The sequence below is a fragment of the Ammodytes marinus genome (assembly GCF_949987685.1).
Source record: "Ammodytes marinus genome assembly, chromosome: 18".
NCBI lineage: Eukaryota > Metazoa > Chordata > Actinopteri > Uranoscopiformes > Ammodytidae > Ammodytes > Ammodytes marinus.
In genome coordinates, this window is record NC_137222.1 from 23,967,461 (window position 1) to 23,992,490 (window position 25,030).

Sequence of the window (25,030 nt, forward strand, 5' to 3'; positions counted from 1 at the left end):
CTTCAATTCATTCAATGCTAACATTGAGAAATAACAGGTGTTGGAGCTCTGCTGAATTGCACAAAAAGGAAGATTTGGATAAAGCAACTGACTTACTTCAATCAAAATTTCCTTCATGAGTCTCTCTTGCAAGTTCACATTCCTAAATCATTCACATCATTTAAAATAAATCTTTTCAAAACCCTGGATTTTGATTATTTCTTTTAAAATGTGTTGAATGTCAGCTTCTCCCCCCCCCCCCCAATGTCCAGCTCAGAAGTAAACAGCAAAAGAAAAGAGCCCTGGTAGGTGTTGGCCTCCTCCCTCACCTGGACTGGACCCCCAGTGTGATCTTGAGGTGCTCATAGACCACGTAGCTGATGCTGACAGAGGGGATGACCTTCATGAAGTTTGGTGCCAGGCCTCGGTAGAGACCCATGGGCCCCTCGGTCCTGATGATGTGTCTGAACAGGCCCGTCATGTTGGTCTGAGGGCCGCCTTCCACCGTAGCTTAGGGGGAGAGGCGCAACACATTACAATGCTACACCAAACACAAAGCAGCTGGCTTATTGACTTGTGACGAGTGCAAGAAACACCAGTCTGAACATATCAAAAATGTATTTCACATTATATTATAATATGTCATCTCACATTACAACTGTATAGGCCAACCACCACCTTTATTTATTTCCAATGTAAAAAGACTATTTTACAGCTGATTTAAGTACAGTCCGAGTTAAAAATGGATGATGACATATTTATATAATAGGGGAAGGTGGGGTGATTTGTGCAACTTTTTACTCAAAGTGATTTTAAAGTGAGGCCTTGACAGTTATGTCTCCAACTCAAATATGTACATATATTTCAGGATGTTGTGCATCCCTGGCAATAAAAACTTTGGATCTGGAATAAACTGTTTAAGAAATATAGCTTTCGGAAAAAAAGTTGTCTTGTCGCACAAATCACCCCACGTAGTGGGGTGATTTGTGCGTCATTGTGTCACAATGACAAAGTCACCATCATCATCTTTCTGGCCATCTGAACTCTCATCAGTGGTGTCGTTAAGTGGAATTGAGATGTCACTCTCTTCTGAGCTACTGTAGACAATCACTTTCTTTTGGTGACCAGCGTATACAGCCATGCCACTGGCACAACTCTCAGAAATGTACTTTGCACTAGTTGCTCCGTGCTTGTGGAACCAACTGCCACCTGACAAATGTGATTCCCCCTACATTTCTGCCTTTAAATCAAGGCTCAAAACCCATATGTACACCCTGGTGTTTCCTCCCCATTAACCTCTGCACTACTTACTTACCTCTGCACTACTATCTGTGTTTATGTGGATGTATGGGCTTTACGTCTTTTATTTTGGTTATTGTTATTTTACCTTCATTGTTTACCTACTGAATGCACTATGTACAGCACTTTGGACAGTGCAAACTGTCATAAATGTGCTTTTATAAATACATTTTACTTACTTACTTACTTATAACTCACCCAGGCCCTTGCGCACAAATCACCCCATCCCCAGAATTTTGGATAATAGGCATGATGCAGCAATTTAGGGTTGACATTGTGCTAATTATATAGACTCAAAGTGTAGCATACCAAAGCACTAAAACATGTGTCAAATGTTTTCAAACGTGTCTATAATTGTTCAGACACAATAATCAAAAAACCTTGATCATGGAAATTTTACTTTGAAAGGCAAAACACAGTTTTTTGAGCTTAAATGTGCTTATATCTTATTCCTTGTGTCTCCCTTCTTTACAGGATGAGTCAAATGGATGGCTCTTCTTAAATATGTGGTCACATTTCCAATTTCTTCCACGGTTTTCTAGAAACAATGGGTTTTGCAACTTCCAAAATGCACAAATCACCCCACCTTCCCCTATAATAATAATATAATATGGACTTCAGAACTGTTGTGAAATGCAAAATAATAGAATTGTAAACATTCCAAATTCTGCAATTAATCTGAAAAAAAAATCATTGTTTGACAGCCCGAGTATTTTCTTTCTTCTTGTAATAGACAGCAGCAGGTGAAATGGTAAGTGGACTTGACTTGTATAGCGCTTTTTAGCCGACTTTCTCAGCCCCAAAGCGCTTTACATTTCTTACCACATTCACCCATCCATACACACACTGATACACCGATGGCAGGTTGAACAGAGCGCTAGAGTGCTGACCTTGTGCCTGCATGCGTGTCCTGACCAGGGCCAGAGGGTAGCTGGCCAGCTGACCACACGTGCTGGAGGTGGTGCCACACGCCAGCAGCACAAAGACTCCTGGATCAGCACTGTCCACGGCATAGCGCTGCAGCCACCAGTTCTTCAGAGTCTGACAAAAGGACAGGAGGAGGGAAAAGGAGTCGGACTTAAAGGCTCTGGAAAAACATGCTCTAAAACAGTCAAAATCAATATATGATAGAAAGTGTGGAGTCTCAATAAGCTTTTGAAAAAAATCTGAAATGAAATGTTCATAGAATTCAGATGCTTACTATTAGGCGTCTATGACATAGTTATTAGGATTTTGTAGATGTTGGTTCATAGGGGCTTTAACTAAGAGAACAATATAGAAAAAGACAAGTGGTGTCCTCACCTCATAGATAGCCAGGTCGATGCCAGCGTAGGGGATGATACCCAGCATGTTGGGCACGTAGCCTTTGTAGAAAGCGGCCGCTCCCTCCTTCTTGAACATGTGTTTGGCACAGTCTGCGATGCCCGCAAACTGACCCGTCTTCCTCAGGGCTAAGCGGGTCTTCAGGACCTGACAGGGCAGGAAGTGATGTCACATCAAACACAGTTCCACTTGGTTGTTTAGGAGAGCTAGAGAATCTTTCATACTTTCAACAAGCATAAGACTATATGCCGTGCATTATCTCTCACATTAAAAAGAAGTTGTGTATTATTATGAACCTCATTTACATAAATGACTTGCTCACACTTTGTGCATAAGTGAAGGTCTGTGAGTCTGCGTGTGGAGGCCTGTTTTCCTCCAGATAAGAGGGCACAGTACACTTTCACATGATGGGTTCAAGGCTAAAAGTTAAAATGGGCAGTCAGTCACAAGACAAAGAGATCCAACTTGGATATTTGTGCATTCAAACATATTGAGTGGCTACATAACATTGACATAATAAACACAATGTGAACGAGCATGCAGAGTATTATTTAAAGCACAGCTGGATTGTGTGTGTCGGGGGTCCCTCACCTCCATGGGGTAGATGCTGCTCTGAGCGATGGCTCCAGCCAGAGAGCCTGCCACCAGCCTCTCCCCGATGCCCAGCGTCTCCTGGTTGCTTCCAATTAAGCGTTTAATCTGACACAGGACATCCATCTTTGTTATACAATGACACACAATGTGACAGAAACAAAGGCCTTGTCAAGTCAGAGCTGTGCTGGTGTGTATACCTGTTCATAGGCCATGAACTTTATAGCAGACTCTGGGGCGATTTTGATGACATTGATGCCGTTGCCTCTCCACAGTGACCTCACGCCGCCCTCTCGGATCATCTGGACAAAGCCTCCAGCCATACGCATACTGTTGGCCTTGGAGGCATGGACCTGGGGAGGACAGACAGACAGTATGTATTCAAACTGTGTTGTCCCTGTGTGAGAGTCAGCTGCCTAAACAACATGTTGTGTTGTACCTGCATGAGCACTTTGAGGCGGTCCAGTGGGGCCGTACAGGTCCTAGACACAGCACCAGCTCCTCCTCCAGCCACCAGGTGTCTCCACCACATCCCTGTCTTCTTCTCCTCTGCAGTGAACTCATCAGGAACCAACAAACTCTCCCCAACGTCAAAGATCTGAGAGGGAAGCACAGGGGGAAGACCTGCTTACACCGATCCTCAGGAAACACACCCTGCGTTCCAAATCGCATACTCTTTCTTTTTTCTATTCTACATACATCTGATCATAAAAAGAATCTAATTAGGGTGCAGTAGGCATACACTTGGGACACTTTTACTTATTTATTTCATCAGAACATTGCGCCTTGATCTTGCTTTTATATCTGTCGCACCCCGTTTGTTTTCATATGGAGGCTCCGTCGATGTGGCGCCACTTCCGCAGCACACTAGATTCTGGGTCAGAATATCTCAAATAGGATGCTGTTTTCAACACTAAAAATCTCGGCCGGACGTTGTAGGCATCCTGGTATTTCAAACCATACCAAATGTGGCCACAAGAATCGGGACATCCTAAATCTTTTTTTCTACCATACTTAATAGTAGATAGTATGGGGATTGGAACGCAGGGTCAATCTTACAGTAAGCATTGTGTGACACACACCAAAGTGCAGTATGATTGGCATGATGACTAGATTCATTTTTAAGCCCTATTTGGACTTGATTTATAGAATCATCAGGGTGACAAATATAGGTGCGTCTCAGTTTGCTTATTTTGGTACCCTTCCCAACTTTTGACAGTGGAAACACAGATAAATGCGTGCAGATCCACACCAAACTGAAACGCTCAGTGGAAAAGAGGCTTAATAAAGTAACTTGTATCTGCAATTTGATGGTGTCCCCCGGCACACACCACATCGGTGTGGCAGTATGAATGTTGCAGACTAGTGTGAAAACCTCCCAGTGTTTTGTCCTGAGCGTACGGTTGGCTGACATTGGAGGTTCATCAGCTGATTAAGCTCACTTGGGCCCTTAGTCTATGTAAGCTGGCCCATGTGTTCTCCCTCTCTCTGTCTGTCTGTCTGTCTGTCTGTCTGTCTGCAGCTGGCATCAGCACTGCATCATCCTGTTTGTTTGCACAGTCAACAACTCTACTGTACACATGCCATACATACACACATTGCTTTGATTGACATTACTGATCTACCCGCTCAATTGTTTGGTTTGTGTTAACCTAAGATTTTATATAAATGACTTTGGTTTTAAGTGAATGTCTTCTATTGACCTTGGTTTTGTCATATTCCCTGAGCTGGTTCATGACACTAGCTGTTACAGAATCACTTGTTACAGGAAAGATTCAGAGTGACTACGGAGAAGAAAATTTTTTGTACAGGTTGAAGCACTGCTGTAGAAACAATGCAGCTAATACATTAATATAATTAAATGTTATGATTTCAAAACAAAGACTAATTCGGGCCTATTTGATTACAAAAGAATATATATATTAGGGATGCACCGAATATATGGCAAAATAAGTCATTTTCGGTTTCGGCCCGAAACAGTTAAAAAGCCGAACAACATTACCGAAAATTGGCGAACTAAATGACACTAAGGAAATATGTTTTTAAGGGGCCACTCACACTAGGGCCGCGGCCCCGTGCCAAAGCTTATTTGCATACTAAAGTCTAGAACGTTTGGCCTAGTGTGACCACGCCAACCGTATTTCAGCACGGAACAGCCCCTTGGCCACGGCCACCTGGGAGAGGTGTGCCGTGGCCAAAGTACAGATGCTAATGAGATGACACGCGCACAAGCAAGCGCACAGGCGGCGTTCCTGACGTGAATTTATTAAGGATGCATTGTCCGTTAACGTCCGCTGCCTTACTAGTCGGCACCAGAATTGCCCAACACTTGGACTTGTAGCTATAATGTGTGAGAATTAACGTGTGTGTAAGCCTAGGTGTGGGCTAATAAAAGAGGGAGAGAGCTAATTAGGTCGGCTCAGAAAGCACAGCAAAAAGGTTTTCGTGTTTACTCACGTTCGTCAGATGATTTTTTTTCTTTTTCCTCCCGTCAGCTGTCATAACTGCATTTACGCATGGCGGTGGAGACGCACCCAAAACAACACACCGCGGCCCGATGATAAGGAAACAGTATAGCCTACACTAAGGTTTAACAAGAAACTTTATAAAGACACTTAAAAAAACGATCTCTGCCCATACAAAAAGTTCTGACTTGGATTTGATGGAGCGATCGATGTGTACAAAACCATCCGAATACATATGGTCTGATCTGATGACGGGCCGTTATATTAATAATAAACAGCGTGCTGCACAAATATGAGACTGTCCACCGCGACCTATTACGTCAAGGCTACATTTAAAAAAAAACAATAGCTTAAGGATTCTCGTTGCTCTAATGTGGAAGTGGAATATTTGATGCAAATTTGGCCGGATGAAAATATTCACAAACAGTCGTATAGCCTACAAGTAGACTAAGCTCCAAATCCTAAACGCGCACTGTGACGTAGGCAAGGTGCAAGTGTGCCCAGGCCACGAGCAGTGTGAGCACGGGCCTGCGGGGGGAGTAGGGAGGGGGGGGAATCGTGCTGAATCGTGCTGAGCACGGAACAGGCAAACGGCACTAGTGTGAGTGCGCCCTAAAAGAGCTGCGCGCTTGTAAACCAGGAAATGGCAGTAAAGAGAGACGTAACCGTGTATGCGAGCCCACGTCTCTTTGTGAGCGCGCAGCAGGAACAGTTTGGAGCGTGCATGAAAATGTCAGAGTCCAGTGTGGGAGCAACTGGATGAAACACGGCGCAGACAGTGCAATGCTTTATGCAGCGTAAAGTTAAAACGCTCGTCCAAGACTGATGTTTAATCACCTTAGAAACACAAAAGCCTTGCGCGAGCGAAGCAGCGATTCACCCGGGGAAACTCTGTGACAGTGTAACAGTTGGTAACGGTGTCATTCACAGTGACACCTCGCCGGTGAGGGCCGCCGCGCAAAAAAAACTTTAGTTTGACAGCTAAAATGATAACGGGAGATATCCTGTCCGTTAGCGCTGTTGGGGGAAAAGGCTCCTACGGTCCGATTGCATTTCTCGAGCCTGAATACACAGAGCCATGTCGGCAAACTGACAGCGCGACTACATGTCCAGTGAGCCGCCTCCCCCCGTTAGTTTCAGTCTACAGACGAAAAAGTTACAATCACCTCCTAAGCATGGACATCGTTTAATGCCTCTCATTGTTATGATCAGGGCTTTGATGCAAATTCTGAAGTCTGGACATTACGGTGGGAGCTGTGGTGCAGTTTTTTTAGAGCAACTCAACCTGCACTGCAAAAAATGAAGAAAGGCAATAAGTCGATCTTTTTGTAGATTCATCCTCATATAACTATAAGTCAAGGTAAAAATCAGTGAGTGGTTCACAAATTAATTCCTAGTAAAATATAAATTTTACTCTTAGATTTGAAGGTTTTACTGTTTATTTATTTAGGGTTGCTTTTTAGTTGTAGGCTATGTTTGAGGAGAACATTTGGGAGTTCATGTATGCAATGTTGAAATAATTGACTAAATAATAAACAAAACTGCAAAAGCCTCTTTCGGTATTCGGTTTCGGCCTTTCGGCCAACTGTTTAATTTTATTCGGTTTCGGCCAAGAATTTTCATTTCGGTGCATCCCTAATATATATATATATATATATATTAGCTCAACATATATTCTAACCACTTGCAACCAGCATCTCTAAAAAGGAATACTAAGCAATCTCCAGCAAACGTTTGGCGAATGTTTGTTTATGCGGCAATATTTGACGCTCAAAGTGAGTGGTCGGGTGGACCGTTCCCCGAAACTGGCTGGCTCTGAGCCGGGCATTTTAGATCGCTGTAGCGTGGGCCGTGGCTGTGCGTCAACACATAACTTTTTTCAGCGTGCACACAGACAGGTAGCGATGGTGAGTAGATCGATTAGTATGCCTTTAAGTGCCTAGAAAAGTTTATTTGTTATTTTTTATCATATATTGTGAAACGTGTCATCAGCTTCCTGTGTCTTCAGATGCATTGTAGTAGATGAAATGAGCTGCTGCTTTGGACTACAGAGAGCAGGAGTGTGTACCGTGGAGTGTTTCCAGTAGAGGATGATCTCAGGAATGTTGTCTGCTGGATGCAGGAGGTGGTAATCCCGCCACTCATTCCAGTCGATGGTCATTGTGCCGTTCTTATCCATACTGGGGATGTAAAAACACACAGCAGAGCCAGAGCGTTACAGGTGGGGACAGTGTTAGACAGTACACAGAACAATCACACTTGTCTAAATCACATGCAATAGTATGGGGAACATGGCCTCCTTCAAGTGCACTCATTTGTTGCAGGAGGATCCTTATAACGTGAGCGCTCGGTGCTAAAACCGAATCACCGTTTAAGGACTGCATTTCTTTTGTTTTGCCCAATGTGATATTTTGTTGCGTTTTCTGATCTGAAAATCATTGGGAAAAAGTAGCAGCATGAAAGTGAATTAGGCAGGCTATGCAATGGTGATGAGTGCAGCACTAGGGCTGAGCAGGCAGACTATAGAAACTACTACTTACTACAAGATAGGGGCCCAGATATGACCCCCCCTCATTCTGGGATCAGCCAGAAAGAGGAAAACACAGACAGACACACACACACACACACACACACAGGAGGTTAGACGAACTACACAGAGGTCATACACTGAGACATAACAACATGAGACAGATGCTGAAATGGTTAACAGAACAACTTAGAGAGCTCACATGAATAGTAACATAACATTTCAGGCTTAATGTATCTGTTAAAGGAATAGTTCAACATTTAGAATTTTGAGCTTTTTGTCTCACTCTCCGGCTCAAGATAAGGCGACAGAAACCGTTCCTGTAACTGTGCGTGCATTTTGGATAAATGTATGTCCAAAGGTAGCTCATCCAGGTTAGCTTAGCTCAAACACTGGTAGTCAAGTCAACATCACTAAATACTCCAGTTTGCTTGTTGGGAATTGTTGAATTACCAACTTATTTTGTGCTCTATATTTTTACACGTTGTGTCATTTTAGAATCAAATACATATGTGACCGTGACAGGCACTTCCTGGTTTCCTTCCAGTATGTATTTCATGTTTAAATGACATAAAGTTTAAAACTATAGAGCGCAACATAACGTGGTATAAACATGTCGCAACAAGCTTTGGGCTGGCTTTTTGTCATTTGAGACACACACTTTTGTCATTTGTAAATTTGGTAAAAAATAAATTAAAACTTTTTTATTAGCAACAGACAGGGCAGCTAGGGACAGAGCCCCAGGTGTGTGAGAGGAGAGTTCAAAATTCATGATATAAGGAAGACAAGTGTTTCTCTGTTCTGTCAATCCTAAGAGCCATGTTTTTATTCATTTAGTCACTTATTATAGAATTCTGCCACATATTTTATAAAGCCTGACTGTGCACAAACACTGAATGACAAGATTTAAAGTCAAGGCTTTCGTTTGCTTACCCGTGTTGTGTGTTTTTTTCTGGAGTGAATTTATTGATAGTTTTTTTTGCAGTTGTCATGGATGAAATATAAGTATATGGATGATGGCTAAGAAATAGGAGTAATGCCTGTAGCAAGTAACCTTTCACTCTGAACACATACAGTGGAGGAAATAAGTATTTGATCCCTCACTGATTTTTTAAGTTTGCCCACTTACAATGAAATGAACGGTCTATCATGTTAATGCTAGGTTTATTTTAACAGTGATAGACAGAATATCAAAAGGAAAATCCAGAAAATCACATAAAAAAAGATATAAATTATTTTGCATTTCATTGAGTGAAATAAGTATTTGATCCCCTATCAAAACATTGCTTAGTACTTGGTGGAGAAACCCTTGTTGGCAAGTACAGAGGCAAGTACGTGTCTTGTAGTTGATGACCAGGTTTGCACACATCTCAGGAGGATATTTGGACCACTCCTCTTTGCAGATCCTCTCCTAATCTTTAAGGTTTCGAGGCTGTCGCTTGAGCTTCAGTTCCTTCCACAGATCTATTGGATTAAGGTCCAGAGACTGGCTAGGCCACTCCATGACCTTAATGTGCTTCTTCTTGAGCCACTCCCTTGTTGCCTTTGCTGTTTTTTTAGGGTCTTTGACGTGCTGGAAGACCCATCCACGACCCATTTTTACAGACCTGGCTGAGAAAAAGAGGTTGTCACCTAGTATTTCATGGTACATGGCCCCATCCATATTTCCTTTGATGCAGTGAAGTCCACCTGTCCCCTTAGCAGAGAAACACCCCCAAAGCATAATGCTTCAACCTCCATGCTTGACTTTGGGGATGGTGTTCTTGGGGTCATAGTCAGAATTCCTCTTCCTCCAAGCATGGCGAGTCACTATGATACCAAAGAACTTGATTTTGTTCTAATCTGACCACATCACCTTCTCCCAAGCATTATCTGAGTCGTTCAGGTGTTCATTGGCAAACTTCAGACGGTTCTGTACATGTCCCTTCTTGAGCAGGGGGACCTTACGGGCACTACAGGATTTCAATCCATTACGGCATAGTGTGTTACCAATGGTTTTCTTGGTGACTGTGGTCCCAGCTGCCTTGGGATCATAAACAAGCTCCTCCCGTGTAGATCTGGGCTGATCCCTCACCTTTCTCATGATCATTGATACCCCACGAGGTGAGATCTTGCATGGAGCCCCAGACCGAGGGAGATTGATGGTCATTTTGAGTTTCTTTCATTTTCGAAAAATCACACCAACAGTTCTCTCCTTCTCACCCAGCTTCTCGCCAATGGTCTTGTAGTCTGTTCCGGCCTTGTGCAGGTCTACAATCTTGTCCCTGATGTCCTTAGACAGCTCTTTGGTCTTGCCCATGATGGAGATGTTGGAGTTTGATGTATTGACTATGTGGACAGGTGTGTTTTATACAGGGAACTAGTTGAGATTAGGAATACTCTTTTAAAGCACGAGGACTAATCTGTGGGAGCCAGAATTCTTTATGGTTGGTAGGGGATCAAATACTTATTTCACTCAATGAAATGCAAAATAATTTATATATATATATATTTTTTATGTGATTTTCTGGATTTTCTTTTTGATATTCTGTCTATCACTGTTAAAATAAACCTAGCATTAAAATGATAGACCGCTCATTTCATTGTAAGTGGGCAAACTTACAAAATGGGTGAGGGATCAAATACTTATTTCCTCCACTGTAGTTATACTGTGACATATATTACAATTAAAAAAGCCATATGTCATTTCACCTTTTGAGGATCTTGTCAGCCTGTTCCTCAGAGATGCTCACTCCCAGGTCACGCAGAGACTGCATGATTTCTTGCGAGTCGATCCGGCCTGCAGCACAGAGAGCAGTTGTAATTTGTTAGCCTAATGAACTGCCTAAATCACATTTACTCTACTCTAGATCTACTCTATTCTACTCTACTCTACATCTACTTTACCCTACTCTATAACCCTTAAAAAATGACTTAGGCAATTATGCTATTAGGCTAACGAAAAGTAGATGTAGAGTAGAGTAGATGTAGAATAGAGTAGATTTAGAGTAAAAGTAGAGTAGAGTAAATATGATTTAGGCAATGATGCTATGAGGCTAACAAATTGTATGAATTAAAGGGTGAACTTCACTGAAATGATGCATGCAGGACAGGTCAGTGTACTTTACGTCACATTTTAGCAAAACTAAGCCTGTAAAAAACTTAAGGGGAAATAATTATATTTAAAGCTCCATCAAAAACTCATTTGAATTTAAAATGTTAAATGTTCTCTCTTTTGGAGAAATGTATTGCAAAAAAAACAAAAAACACACACTTTATAAAGTAGCAGAACATAATATGAAATGGGATACAATTTGCTCTTGTGAAGACTCTTACCAGTTAACATGTTTATGTGAGTAATGTTCCAAACAGGTATTTCTTTAACATTCTACAGCTTTCCCAATATGTTAATGCCCGTCCCAACCTTTTTTAAATGTGTTGCAATTGATTTTTTTTTTTAAATTTGTGTATATATTTACAAAAAAACAATAAAGTTTATCAGTTTTAACAAATTCATATGATGTGTTTGTTCTGTTATTTATTGAAAACATGTTGAAAAGGATGAGGAAATTATCACATTCTGTTTTATTCACATTTTACATAACGTCCCAACTCTTTCGGAATTGGGGTTGTAGAACTTTTTGGGGACTGCAATAGTAAATCACTGTAACCCTTAAAAGGTGAAGCGAGTGATATATTTATGTTAATATAAGTGTTAAATCGCTCTATACTCATACAATGATCACTTATATAGAGTGCACGCTTCATAACACAGGTCTCTCAGTCACCTGCTCTGCATGTAATCGGCAAATAAACTTTTCGGGTATCCCAAAACCTGATATCCAATCAGAAGAGAGACTGCTATTAACCTGCACGTCTCACTGCCGCTGCACGCACAGAGAGCGACAGAGGGGTGAATGTTAATGCGCCTACAATGGAGGAGCAGGTAAAAATCCTTCCCAATGTCTGTTTTGATGGTTTTTATCATGTTTTATCACACCTACGGATTTGAGATGAAGCTAAATGACTCGCTGCTTGAAGACCGCAGTGTATTAATAGGGTGACGTAGGTACGAGGGAAGTTAGCTAAAAGTAAGAATTTGCTTACTGAACCTTTAAGAGTTATAGTACTATTGGCCTTATCTGTTCTCAATAACCCCCCAGCAGTGTGAAAAGCCAGCTGTCACCAGATTCCTTACCGTCGTTCTTTTTGTCCAGACTTTTGAAGACCAGCCTCAGTTTCTTCTCATGGTCTCTGAGGTAATGGACAAACTCCTCAAAGTCCAACTGCCCGTCCATGTCTTTGTCTCCTGCTTTCACTATTTTCTGTAAAGAGAACAGAGCAGACAGAAACCTTTGAGTCACTATGGTAAATGGACTTGGCTTATATAGCGCTTTTTATCCAATTTTCTCAGCCCCAAAGCGCTTTACATTTCTTACCACATTCACCCATTCAAACACCCACTCATACACCGATAGCAGTAGCTGCCATGCAAGGCGCTCTCTGAACCATCGGGAGCAATTTGGGGTTCAGTGTCTTGCCCAGGGACACTTGGACATGTGGCGTGGGTGCGGGGAGTCGAACCTCCGACCCTGCACTCCAGAGACGACCTCCCTACCCACTTCGCCAATGCCGCCGAATATGCAGATTTATATCAAAATATGTTGAATGAACATACTCTGTTCAAAAATGTGAAAAATTGGACCTGAGACAATCAACAAAATACTAAATTCCAATATAAATTGGTTGTAAGATGAAAAATCTGTTTTTGGGGTTTAGTTACCATTTAAGAAACAAACACAAGAGGGACAGCAGCAACACATGAAACATGTTGGCTATGTTTTTGTATTTAACCTAGTCAACATGTTTCAGTAAGCAGAATGCATTAGCCGTAATGTATATACTGTTCGGTAGCATTATATATAAAGGATATTAAGCGCCGTTATATAAGACAGCCTTATTGCCCTGTGGACAGAGTGATGGGACAAACAGTAGCAGAGGTCATACCATCTGTACACTGTTGACCCAGTCTGCAGCTCAAAAACACTTTAGAGCCCCCCCCCCCCACACACACACACACACACACACACACACACACACACACCTTCTGCCAATAGAGCCGGGACAAGACAACTGGGTAGAGTTTCTACGAGCAATTGATGAATATACAGTTACTGTCAGGAAAAAGGTTTGCAGACCAGAGAGGAAATCTGCTTGTTTGTCTTTCCTTAGAATGCACCTGAGCAATACTTTACCAGATGACTTGCTATGCTAGTGAGAAGGCAAACAACTGAGTGAGCACGACTATCAACCATGTGCACCACTGGACTCCCAGGATGGAGACCAGGCCAGAATATGACAGTGTTTGAGGGTTGGATTTTTTTCTTTTTTCAATCAATCAACCACTTACCAACCCTAATCATAAAAAAAAAATAAAAATGCTAAAATGATTATAAAGTAATAGCACTTTGCATGTTTAAGCCCTTACATCATGCTTCTAATATTGCAATACCACAATCTAAAAGTACAACTTTAGAAGTAAAAGTCCTGCATTGAAAACTTACTGTTAATACTGGCTGTGTTTTATGTATCAAATGTACTCAAAATGCTGTACTCAGAATGGACTCTCTCGATTAGATGATCATATATATTGTATTAATAAAGTTAAAACTATTTGTTGAGTCAGTCAATTAACAGAATCAACAAAAGAAAAAAGCCAAACATTTTGTTGCCGGCTTCTCCACTGTGAGGATTTGTTGCTTGATTGCATTTCAACAACTTTGTTCTGAACCTGCAGTATAAGGAGACACATTAAAGTGTAGTGTGTTGTGTTACTAAACATTTTATATTAAGCTATACTGCTTCAGGAGGACACGACACTGAGTTAGTCTCATCTTGCAGGGACCAGAGTTAGGAATGTGGATTGCTTAAATTGAGGAAGCCAGCAGGCTGATCTGTAGATCATTCAAATTGAACACAAAGGGAGACTCGGAGATGATCTTTTGTGGGGGGCAATTTAGGACAGCCTGGTTAAGAGTTAACAGCTAATTTATTGGCCCCTGGCTAAAGGGATTGTCGTAAAGTTACTGAATCAGACTTCTTGGCGCCCCACGGGATATCGCCTCTAGGGATTGATTAACACAGATGAACAGTATAGGTTGGAGATAGTTCGAATTCACCAATCAGACTGATTAAGGGCAGATCTTAGCGAGGGAAACTGACCAACCAGGAGATCACATTTTCAGGTTAAAAGATGCAGACACACAGGCAGAAGGAAGGTTGGGATAATGGAATTGGCTAACCGGGCATGGCCCGCCTGGCCTGACACAGGCGATGGGTTATTTTATCCTAATAAAATACTTTATCTACCTCAACTCATTTCTGTGTCAGCAGACTCATTTCTATTCTTCAAACTAACACCTTTTGTGAATGGACCCCAGAAAATATGCTGCAAAAGCCACTATATAATCTACAGTCATATGAAAAAGTTTGGGACCCCCTTCTAATTTTGGGGATTTTTGTTCATCATTAGCTGGGATTTCAAAGAAGCAAATTCCTTTTCATATATGACATACCTAGGGAAACAGAAGCAATTCAGCAGTGTCATTTTGTTTATTGGAATAATAGAAAATATGCAATAAGCATCATAACAAAATTTGACTGGTGCATAAATTTGGGCACCCCAAAAGAAAAATGACATCAGTACTTAGTTGAGCCTCCTTTTGCAAAAATAACAGCCTCTAGACGCCTCTGGTAGCCTGTGATGAGTGTCTGGATCCTGGATGTAGGTATTTTGAACAGTCTTACACTAAAGCGATCCAGTTCAGTTAAATGTGATGGCTGCCGAGCATGGAAAGCCCGCTTCAAATCATCCCATAGATTTTCGATGATATTCAAGTCATTGTACTGCAACGGCCATATCAGAACATTGTACTTTTCCCTCTGCAGGAATTTGAACTGTGTTAAGGGTCATTGTCTTGTTGGAATATCCAACCCCTGGGCAACTTCAACTTTGTGACTGATGACTGAACATTATCCTGAAAAATCTGTTGAAACTGGGTTGAATTCATCCGACTATCCACTTTAACCAGTCCCTTAAGTGGCCACAGCATGACCAAATTTGACAGTAGGTAGCAGGTGTTTTTCTTGGAATGCAGTTTTCTTCTTTCGCCATGCAAAGCGCTTTTTATAAAGACCAAATAACTAAATTTGTCTCATCAGTCCAAAGCATTTTCTTCCAATATGAATCTGGCTTGTCTAAATGAGCTTTTGCATACTCCATGCAACTGTATCTGTGGCGTGGGCGCAGAAAGGGCTTCCTTCTCATCACCCGGCCATACAGATGTTTTGGTGCAAATAGCGCTGAATTGTTGAACCATGTACAGATACACCATCTGCAGCCAGATGTTCTTGCAGGTCTTTGGAGGTGATCTGTGGGTTGTGTGCAACCATTCTCACAATCCTCCACCTATGCCGCTCCTGTTTTTTTCTTGGTCTGCCATGCCTGGGTTTAACTGCCACTGTGCCTGTGTCCTTCCATTTCCTGACAACGTTCCCTACAGTCGAAATTGACAATTGAAACCTTTGGGAAAGCTTCTTGTAGCCTTCCCCTAAACCATGACAATGAATAATCTTTGTTTTTCAGATATTTTGGGAGCTGCTTTGATGATCCCATTCTGTCTCACTTCAGCAGAGAGCCAAATAGAAGTGCAACTTGCATTTAGGCACCTAAAATACCTTTTCTCATGATTAAACAGACATTTCTATGAGGTTCAAGGCTTAACAACATAATCCAACCAATTTTGTGTTTAAAGTCATCAGTTTTAGGGCGCACTCACACTAGGGCCGTTTGCCTGTTTCGTGCTGCAGAAAGATTCAGCACGATTCCCCCCTCCCCACTCCCCCTGCTGGCCCGTGGTCACACTGCTCGTGGCCTGGGCACGATTGCACCTTCCCTACATCACCGTGCGCGTTTAGGATTTGGAGCGTAGTCTACTTGTAGGTTATACGACTGTTTGTGAATATTTTCATCCGGCCAAATTTGCATCATATATTCCACTTCCACATTAGAGCAACAAGAATCCTTAAGCTATTGTTTTTTTTTAAATGTAGCCTTGACGTAATAGGTTGCGGTGAACAGTCTCATATTTGTGCAGCACGCTGTTTATTATTAATATAACAGCCCGTCATCAGACCGTACCTACCGGATGGTTTTATACACATCGATCGCTCCATCAAGTAATCCAAGTCAGACCTTTTTGTATGGGCAGAGATAGTTTTTTTAAGTGTCTTTATAAAGTTTATTGTTAAACCTTAGTGTAGGCTACTATTTCCTTATCACCGGGCCGCGGTGTGTTGTTTTGGGTGCGTCTCCACCGCCATGCGTAAAGGCAGTTATGACAGCTGATGGGAGGAAAAAGAAAAAAATCATCTGACGAACGTGAGTAAACACGAAAACCGTTTTGCTTTGCTTTCTGCGCTCACCTATTTAGCTCTCTCCCTCTTTTATTAGCCCACACCTAGGTCTACACACACGTTAATTCTCACACATTTTATGTAGCTACAAGTCCAAGTGGTGGGCAATTCTGGTGCCGACTAGTAAGGCAGCGGACGTTAACGGACAATGCATCCTTAATAAATTCACGTCAGGAACGCCGCCTGTGCGCTTGCTTGTGCGCTTGCTTGTGCGCGTGTCATCTCATTAGCATCTGTACTTTGGCCATGGCACACTTCTCCCAGGTGTGCCGTGGCCAAGGGGCTGTTCCGTGCTGGAATACAAGTTGGCGTGGTCACACTAGCCAAACGTTCTAGACTTTAGTATGCAAATTAGCTTTGGCACGGGGCCGCGGCCCTAGTGTGAGTGGCCCCTTACATGCTGTTACATGCATTAAAATCAACAAAACCACAAGGGTTCCCATATTTTTGCACAGCCAGTTTTTCACATTTTATTTTATTTCATTCAACCAAATACTGCTTTTCAAAAAATCTTTGTTTGGAAAACATCCCAGTAGTTAGCATTTCCTGGTAAATTAAAGACATACCACTTTTATCTTTTTTTTTGTGAAAGCAGAGTCAATTATAATGCGGCTGAGAGGGGTTCCCAAACTTTTTCATATGACTGTATTTCAGACCTCTATGCCATCTGGTGGCAGTATCCATAAAGACACTGAGGCAAACAGCAATGGACACCGAAACACTCATGATTCTAATTCTAACTCACACATGCTTCATAAGAAGTCACTTTGCTAAAAGTCCTCATTTGCTTAACGTGTTGTCATGGTCAAAGGAGCCAACAACAATGAGTAACACCAGGCTATGTCGGTCTGCTGTGTGTGTCCCGTTCGTAAATTCATGCTTTGGGCGAAGCGGCCAATCAAATCAGAGGGAGGCGGGGTTTAGCCGGAGACTACTTCATGCCGGTCGTTACTGTGGCCTTCAGTGCGCGCATGTATTCGCCGCCAGCATGATAGAAATATGATAACTTCTACATATTTGGTCCAAAAAACCTAACAATCAATCAAGGATGCACACCTTCGTGCCGTGCGCAAGCCATATCCGGAAGCTCAGGCCGATCTGACTAAGAGTCAGTCAGTCAGTCACAGAGAGAGAGAGAGAGAGAGAGAGAGAGAGAGAGAGAGAGAGAGAGAGAGAGAGAAGTATTAGGACTACCCAGATCGTACACAGCAACTTCTTTATCAGCTGTTTTTTCATTTCAGTGAACTATGTGGAATATCGCAAAATGCACCATATCGCACTGTATCGTGAAATATTAAAAACCATTATTGTCCTTGCCAACACCCAGCCCCTTAAATCTGCCTACTCAGTACATCAGTCCTTGTGGACAGATGTCACTGTATACACAAGAAAAGAAAAAAACCCAGCTACCTGCATTATCCTACCTGTTGGAGCGTCATAGGTGGTGCCAGCATAATTAACACTGTGGTCTTCTTTGGAGTGACATTCCCCTTGCCAATTTCTTTACTGTCAGGGGAGGAGTGTGCATTCTTTTCATGGAGACCAGCTTGCAGTCCTTTGCAGTTGGTCTCAGTGTCCTCAGTCTCTTTCTCCTCTGACTGAGTTTCAGCGGGCTTACACTGTGTTCTGCCAAAAAGGCTCTGGCAAAGGAAACTCAGCATGTCTCGCAGCATCCTCAAACAGAGGCTTACTGTTTCTACGTGGCTGACTCTCCACTCAAAGAACGCAAAGAAACTAAGCAGAACAAGTGCAGAAAAGGGTCATCTGAGGACAGTGTGGGACTTCACCACTTTCCTCTATACTTCACTGCTCCAGCCGAGTGTCTCTGTCTTATCCTCTTCCTGGATCTCTCTTTAAAATCACTCTGTTGACCGACGCACAGGCTCTGGTCCACAGTATAGGAGTCAAATGCAGGAGGATAAAAATGAAATGTTCAAAAGCTGAGTCTCCCCATGTAACTTCTGATGAGGCATGATTCAATCCATTTCTTTTTTCAAACTTTAAATTTAACAATGTAAACCATGTTGAGAATGATGGCCGCAGCTAACAGAAATAAGCAAAGAATTTGCCACTTTGCCGGCTTCAGTATCAGCCACCAGAAAAATGCAGCAAGGAGGAGAGCTTCAAGAAACCTGCATCCTCACTGCAGCGCAGCCCGACCAATCACTGCAGCCCATACTGGCAGGTCTGACTTTCCAGCCACGGAAGCGGCCCCCTCAGCCAATGGCGGATGCGATGGCAGCATGGAAAGTAATGTATGCCTTCAAATATCAGCAAGAGCAGAAGGAGGGGTTGGGCTTTCCCCTGGTAACACCTTCCTCACAGCAGAAAAATCTGCTGAGTTATGCCTCCCTCCTCCCTGTCCTCCTGTTCTCCCTGAGTCATTCAAGCACACAGTCAGCAAACAGCTGGTCCATCTCATCATAAAATTCACATTACTTGTAGGAAGAAGTCCTTACTTCCAAATACTGAAACTATTCAATGCAACAATACAAATTCTTTAAGTCTCTCCCACCAGCATTAGAGTAGCCTGGCGAGAGCAGCCGGATTTTGCAAGCTTCACATGCAGCACATTTCGATACGACAGATCAGATGGATTTTCTCCAATCTCCGTGGGGAGGAGCCCAGCCCGGTCAGTAAGTGGAAGGCAGTCCCTGATAGGTTTATGTGGTCATCAATCTAGACTCTAGTCAGACCGGGCCCTCTCCACTTCCATCTGTTAGTGGAAGGCAGCCCCTGATATGTTCTTGTAGTTGTTGATGGTGTGAGATATGGCTGGTCTCATAGGCTACATTTATGACAACACAAACCAATTGAGCGGCAATGGTAGGGGAAACACTGAGATGTATCTGAACATGAATATGAACATTTTGAATCAAAACAACAGTAATACAGGATCTTCCTTAAGCCTGTTTGGTAGTGCATTTGGACATGGCCAGAAGTAACCAGCCACTAAATTCCTGAGAGTGACCCTGGACCCTAACCCTTAGACAGAGCCAGGAACATGAGCTGCTGTCAGTTAAGGTTTAGCGCACCAGGGGGCCTTATGCTGTGTGTGCATGAAGCATGTGTGTCAGCAGCACACATCAACTTACTTACAGTGGTTAGATCATTGTTAATAATTGAACCAGGCAGTCCATCAGTTATTTTATAGCCTTGGCCTGCCATTTCTGACTCCACAACAAATCAATCAAGTCCATAAGAATTCACAATGAGAAGAAAACTCTCAGTGTCATAAGGTTCAAGAGCCACTGTCAAAGCAACACATGACCTAACTTTCTGCTTAAGACTTTTTTTGCACATTGGATATATAAACGGCACAAAATTTGCAAAATCATTTGGGATGCGAATTTTGATCTGACGGAAGCGACGTATTAGAAAAATCGAACTCTGTTTGAAAAAATAAAAGCCGCAATGTAGCGAAGCGAAATTACGTTGCTGATATGGAAGCTTGTATTGACTCTATATTAGTTCGATAATTATTATTACCGCACATATTAATTGCACAAAGAAAAAAGAAACGAGTCCGGTGTGCAAAGGCCATTAGACTCTATTGAAAATCAAATGTCAGGTGAGATTGACTTGAATGATTGTTTATTGAATGGCCAACAAACCTATTACATCCTAGTCTAAATTCATTAAACCACTTTAGAAATAAATGTGCAAGTGCAATAACAAAATCTAAAAACTTACTCAAGTGTGCCATTCTCCACAAATTTTAATTATCACGTATCTTTCAGTCAGGGCTACATTATTATTACACTACATTATTAGCTGACAGGAGTTGGACCCTGCTGTAGCCAATCCTTTTAAAGATTCAGCTAAGTGTGCTCTGGTTATCTTCTACCACTGCTGCACAAAGCTATTATTTCCTTACCTGTGGCTTAGCGAGGCCTGCTGGCTTAAACAGGTCTGTCTAAATCCTCCAACATCATCAAGGTCAGCCATTGAGATCATGCATTTAGCCGATTCTAATGTTTAGTACAGGGGTGTCCAAACTTTTTTCACTGAGGTCCACATACAGAAAAATCTACGAAGGGCCGGGCCACTTTGCAAAAATAACACATTTATCAGGACATGTAGCTGCTCTGATGTTTAGTTTCATAGTGTCTTCGTAAATTGTAATCCTTCTTCACGGCAACACTTTCCTAGCAAATTAACACATTTCCCCTAAGCAGAATTTGATTAGGGGGGGCCCCTCTCCAATGTTAGGGGTGACCAAATCATTGACTATTGTTAAACGCCATTCAGACACCCAGTGTTTTCTGCTATTCCATCCACTGTCCAGCTGGGTGAAAATAGTAGCCAGCCGAGATCCCGACCCTCCTAGGGGGTTCTGGGGGTATGCCCCCCCGGGAGATTTTTTTTTTACTTTTTAAAGTGAAATGCATGAATCTGGTGCACTTTGAGAGGAAAATTAAGAGGCTTAATCTGAAGAATTTTGTATGAAAACATTATTTGGAGAAACTGTGTCAGATGAATTAGAAGCTATTGAAGAAGGACACATGGATTTAAAAAAATAAAAAAATAAATTTTTATATTTTTAAAATCGGCCGCAGTCCAATAAAAAGCAGGCCACGGGCCGCAGTTGGCCCACGGGCCGTAGTTTGGACCCCCTGGTTTAGTAGAAGAGTAAACTGGGTCCCTTTGATTTTATATGGAGGGGGTTTATATAGACTGGAAGGTAATGCTCTGGCTATAACTGTCAAATGATAAAGAAAATCTTTGGTTGGGATACACTGAATCCTGACAAGTTTGTGTATAGTAGCTAGAACAACTTTAAAGTTATTAGGGTGTGAAAACTTGCGACTGTCTATGGTCTTGGACATTTGCCACAGTTTCAAACGGCATGCGGAAGATGCCATTATAAAGGATTAGGTGTCCGACCACAACACACAAAGAGAAATTCACAAGAGAAGCAGAAGGATTTTCACAGCTCTGATCTGCTTCAAATCCAGACTCTCAAATTAGGTCAAGAGGAAGACTCCTGTACTACTCACTTACCTTTTACTGTAAACTCTAACTACAACTGCTGCCCGGTGTCAAATCAAATAGGCATCATCCACTGCGTTTCAGCAGGAATCCCCTTTTAAAAGTAATGACTCAATGAAAAACCTGAGTCTATCGGTGGCAGAATGAAGAGGACAGTGATTCTAGAATGCGTGTTGTCACTTTGTCAAAACCAGTGAATATCCCCTTATGAACTGCTACCAATATGAACTGTGTGAGTGTGTGTGCACTGAAAAGTGATCAGGTATAAATACACAGCCTAGCCTCTGTATTAACAGGCATGTACACAAAGGGCATATAAACAGAGGGGGGCCATCATAGCTAGCTAGCAACATGTATGTTCACAGAGTTCATAGGCTGTGTATGAATACTGGATTTCTGGAAGGTAAGTGGAGTGTGAGAGATGTACGGATTTTTGTCAAAAAGGTATTTTGAATGACAACAGGCTTTCTTCATAATGGCTGACTCCCTCTTTGATGATGAGTAGTAATAATGTCATAATATAACATAATTGTCACGTTTTTTTTTCATTAAGTACATTTACTTTTAAGTACATTTTCTGATTATACTTAATACTTTAGAAACATTTTCAATTCAAGATTTCTACTTGTAGCACAGTATTTTTACAGGGCGGTATTAGTACTTTAACTTAAGTGAAGGATCTTTATACTTGCGATGGTTACCTTATTTCTTGTTCATTTAGACAGCGACCCAGGAAGAACAATGACATACAAAAATACGAGCTTATACACTTTGCAGAGATATGTCAATGTACTACTCACCATAAGCTCATGTTCAGTGCGGTGAACCCCTAACTTCTTAAGGCCAATCGTCAGGTCGTTGACACAGATGCCTCCATCACCGTTCACATCCAGGACTTGGAAGAGCACTTTGAGCCTGTGGTGCTCCTGCTCGGGACCTCCGCATATGTCACACGGGTGCGATGACTGGTGGGCGCCCGGGTGACACTCACTGGACTGCGGGGTGGCCGGTGTGGATGAGGTGTTGGAAGCTGAGGGGGGGTGCTGGGCGGGTTCGCCTCCGCTGCACTGGTGGTCGAACTCGGTATAACACCGGCACTGGCAGAATACATTACTGAGCAAGGGGGATATGAACGAGCCCTGCTGGTGCATTATGAGTGTCCGCCGCTATTTGGCTCCTGAACAGCTTGACACTCTACATTAGCTTCAGTGCCAACCGGCTCACAGCTTCGGTCAAAAAGACTACCACGTCACATCACATGTCCCCTCCATTTCCACTGAAAGTAAAAACCAGGTGCCGGTTAACTTACAAAACCCACTTTCTCTACCACCAAGGTTTCACGTGAGACGAACAGGCTTCCTCTCACTGATTCCACTTGATAAATAAGCTTAGACGACTAGCGTTTTCAACTTAAGCTTTGGTGTGGACGCAGCATTAGAGCTAGCCGGCGAAACGAGACGCGGTAATGAGATGAGTAGACTATCCTACTGCTGAGCTGTCACCGCCTCCACCGTCTATTAAAATACCTTCAAAGCATCTAACAGTACAGTCCTTGAGCGGCTCGTCTATCGCAAATCACCAACAATAAGGTTCCAATGCGAAAAACCGTTAATTAAAGGGCCGCCAATTCGCCGACCGTTGAGAAGATAAATACATTTGTCACCGGCACCGGGTGCGTCTGAAGTCTCGCTGTACATCGCGAGATTGCAGCGTGAACTCATTCTGCCCTTCTGCTGTTGCCTGATTGACAGACGGACAGCAAACGTGTTGGTTGCATGGCATCTCTCTATGGTAGGCAGCACAGCAGGCAGGATACTCTGTAGTAGACAGATGGGAAACTTTAGTTAGAATTGAAGAATATGTTATGGAAGTCAGAATATTGAAAACAAATCTGAGAAGATGTAAACATAAACTCAAGAAGACTCAACCCTGCTGCGTGGCAGTCCACACTAGGACAAACTTCTGTTTCAAAAAGCATGTCATTAGCCGAATGGTCTGAAGTAGACCTAGGCCTAGCTTACAATTCAAATTAGTGAACTAGTATGAAGTCTGGTGGTGATCATGTTTCCCAAACAAACTTCATGAGGCCATTCATTGTACATTTGGAAGTTATGTTCAAGTTAATAATAGAGTAGCCTATTAATTTAATAGCATACAGAGAAAGTTATATGAGTGTAGGCCTATGTAACAGGAGTGGTTGAGTGAGATGTCCCTTTGACAAATGAGTGCAGGAAGTGAGATAATAAATGAAGAGCAAACAGCTAATTTAAACCTGTCCTGACCTCTTGTGGCTAAAATGAGTCTAACATTCTCTCTAAATCAACAGACATGAAATAAAACACTATTTCAAATTGTTCTGCTTTTTGTCTGCAAGAACCAATACAAAAGTAGGCCTATGTATTTAGCCTACCTCATATATCTGAGGAACAGAACAGTGGATTAAGTTGTTTTAAATGTGTTCACAACAATTAAAAAATTCTTTCTTTGAAAAACTATTTTCAGCAAGGATTTGAACATCTGAACCAAGTTCCAACTCCCAACTCTGTCATATGTGTATGATGTCTTGTTAACATTGTTTTATAATGTATACCAAGCCTCAAGCCAGTGTCCTCACGAATAATTCCCAGTCTAAATATTTCACATTGTCACGTGGTACTAGACAGGGCTGTCCCCTCTCCTCCCTACTTTTCGCTTTGGCCATAGAACCCCTCTCAATTGCTCCAAGATCTCTCCCCCACTTTCACGGCATTCCTCGTTCTGGTATTGACTTAAAATTGTCTCTTTATGCTGACAACCTTCTTTTGTATAGTGCTGTGTGAAAGTTTGTGAACCCCTTGAACCTTTTGGAATTTTATTTATTTTTACCATTATTAATTCATTTTTATCAATACCAGTATTTTTTATATGAAATAACAGATGTTTGTTTATCAATTAAAAAAAATAATTCTTCCAGAAATCAATTTTTAAAACAGATAAAACAAATTATTTGACACCTGTTGTATACAACAACAAAAAATTTAAAATCTTTTTTTTTTTTTTTTTTTTTTTAATGGACCCTCGGCTGTGTGACTCGGCCCGGCCCGGCCAAGTCACACAGCCGAGGGCCGAGGGCCCTTCCCTCTCGGGAGTGCCATGGACATATAATTGTGCGTGCAGGCTGTCAACTTCACCTGAAAGTTAAATAAAACTTTGTCCCAGGCTTGGGCTTTGACTCATTATGATTGGTTCTAGGCTGGGCCTGGCCCAATCACACACACAGCAGAGGGCCGCCCATTCAGAGGCTGCATTAAATTGTATTATCATGCATTCAACTTCTACTCCATAATTATGAGCATCTGACGATGGTCAGTTACGTTCAGGGCCGTCGGACTGCGGACAGGCTTGGGGGGCCCAAGGCAGA

The 25,030-nt window shown here is 42.2% G+C and overlaps 1 protein-coding gene across 1 annotated transcript; it reads right to left on the reverse strand.

The window, feature by feature from the left end:
* Window positions 1-291: 291 nt before the first annotated feature.
* slc25a25b (solute carrier family 25 member 25b) lies at window positions 292-23,265 on the reverse strand. The gene is made up of 10 exons (XM_080046815.1): window positions 22,431-23,265; window positions 12,362-12,488; window positions 10,876-10,963; window positions 7,726-7,837; window positions 3,632-3,790; window positions 3,393-3,545; window positions 3,193-3,300; window positions 2,581-2,748; window positions 2,169-2,319; window positions 292-489 (listed from the first exon to the last, which is right to left on the reverse strand). Exons 1-10 carry the CDS (start codon window positions 22,779-22,781, stop codon window positions 305-307), a joined length of 1,602 nt encoding a protein of 533 aa, XP_079902941.1. The 5' UTR covers window positions 22,782-23,265; the 3' UTR covers window positions 292-304.
* Between the last annotated feature and the right edge of the window lie 1,765 nt (window positions 23,266-25,030).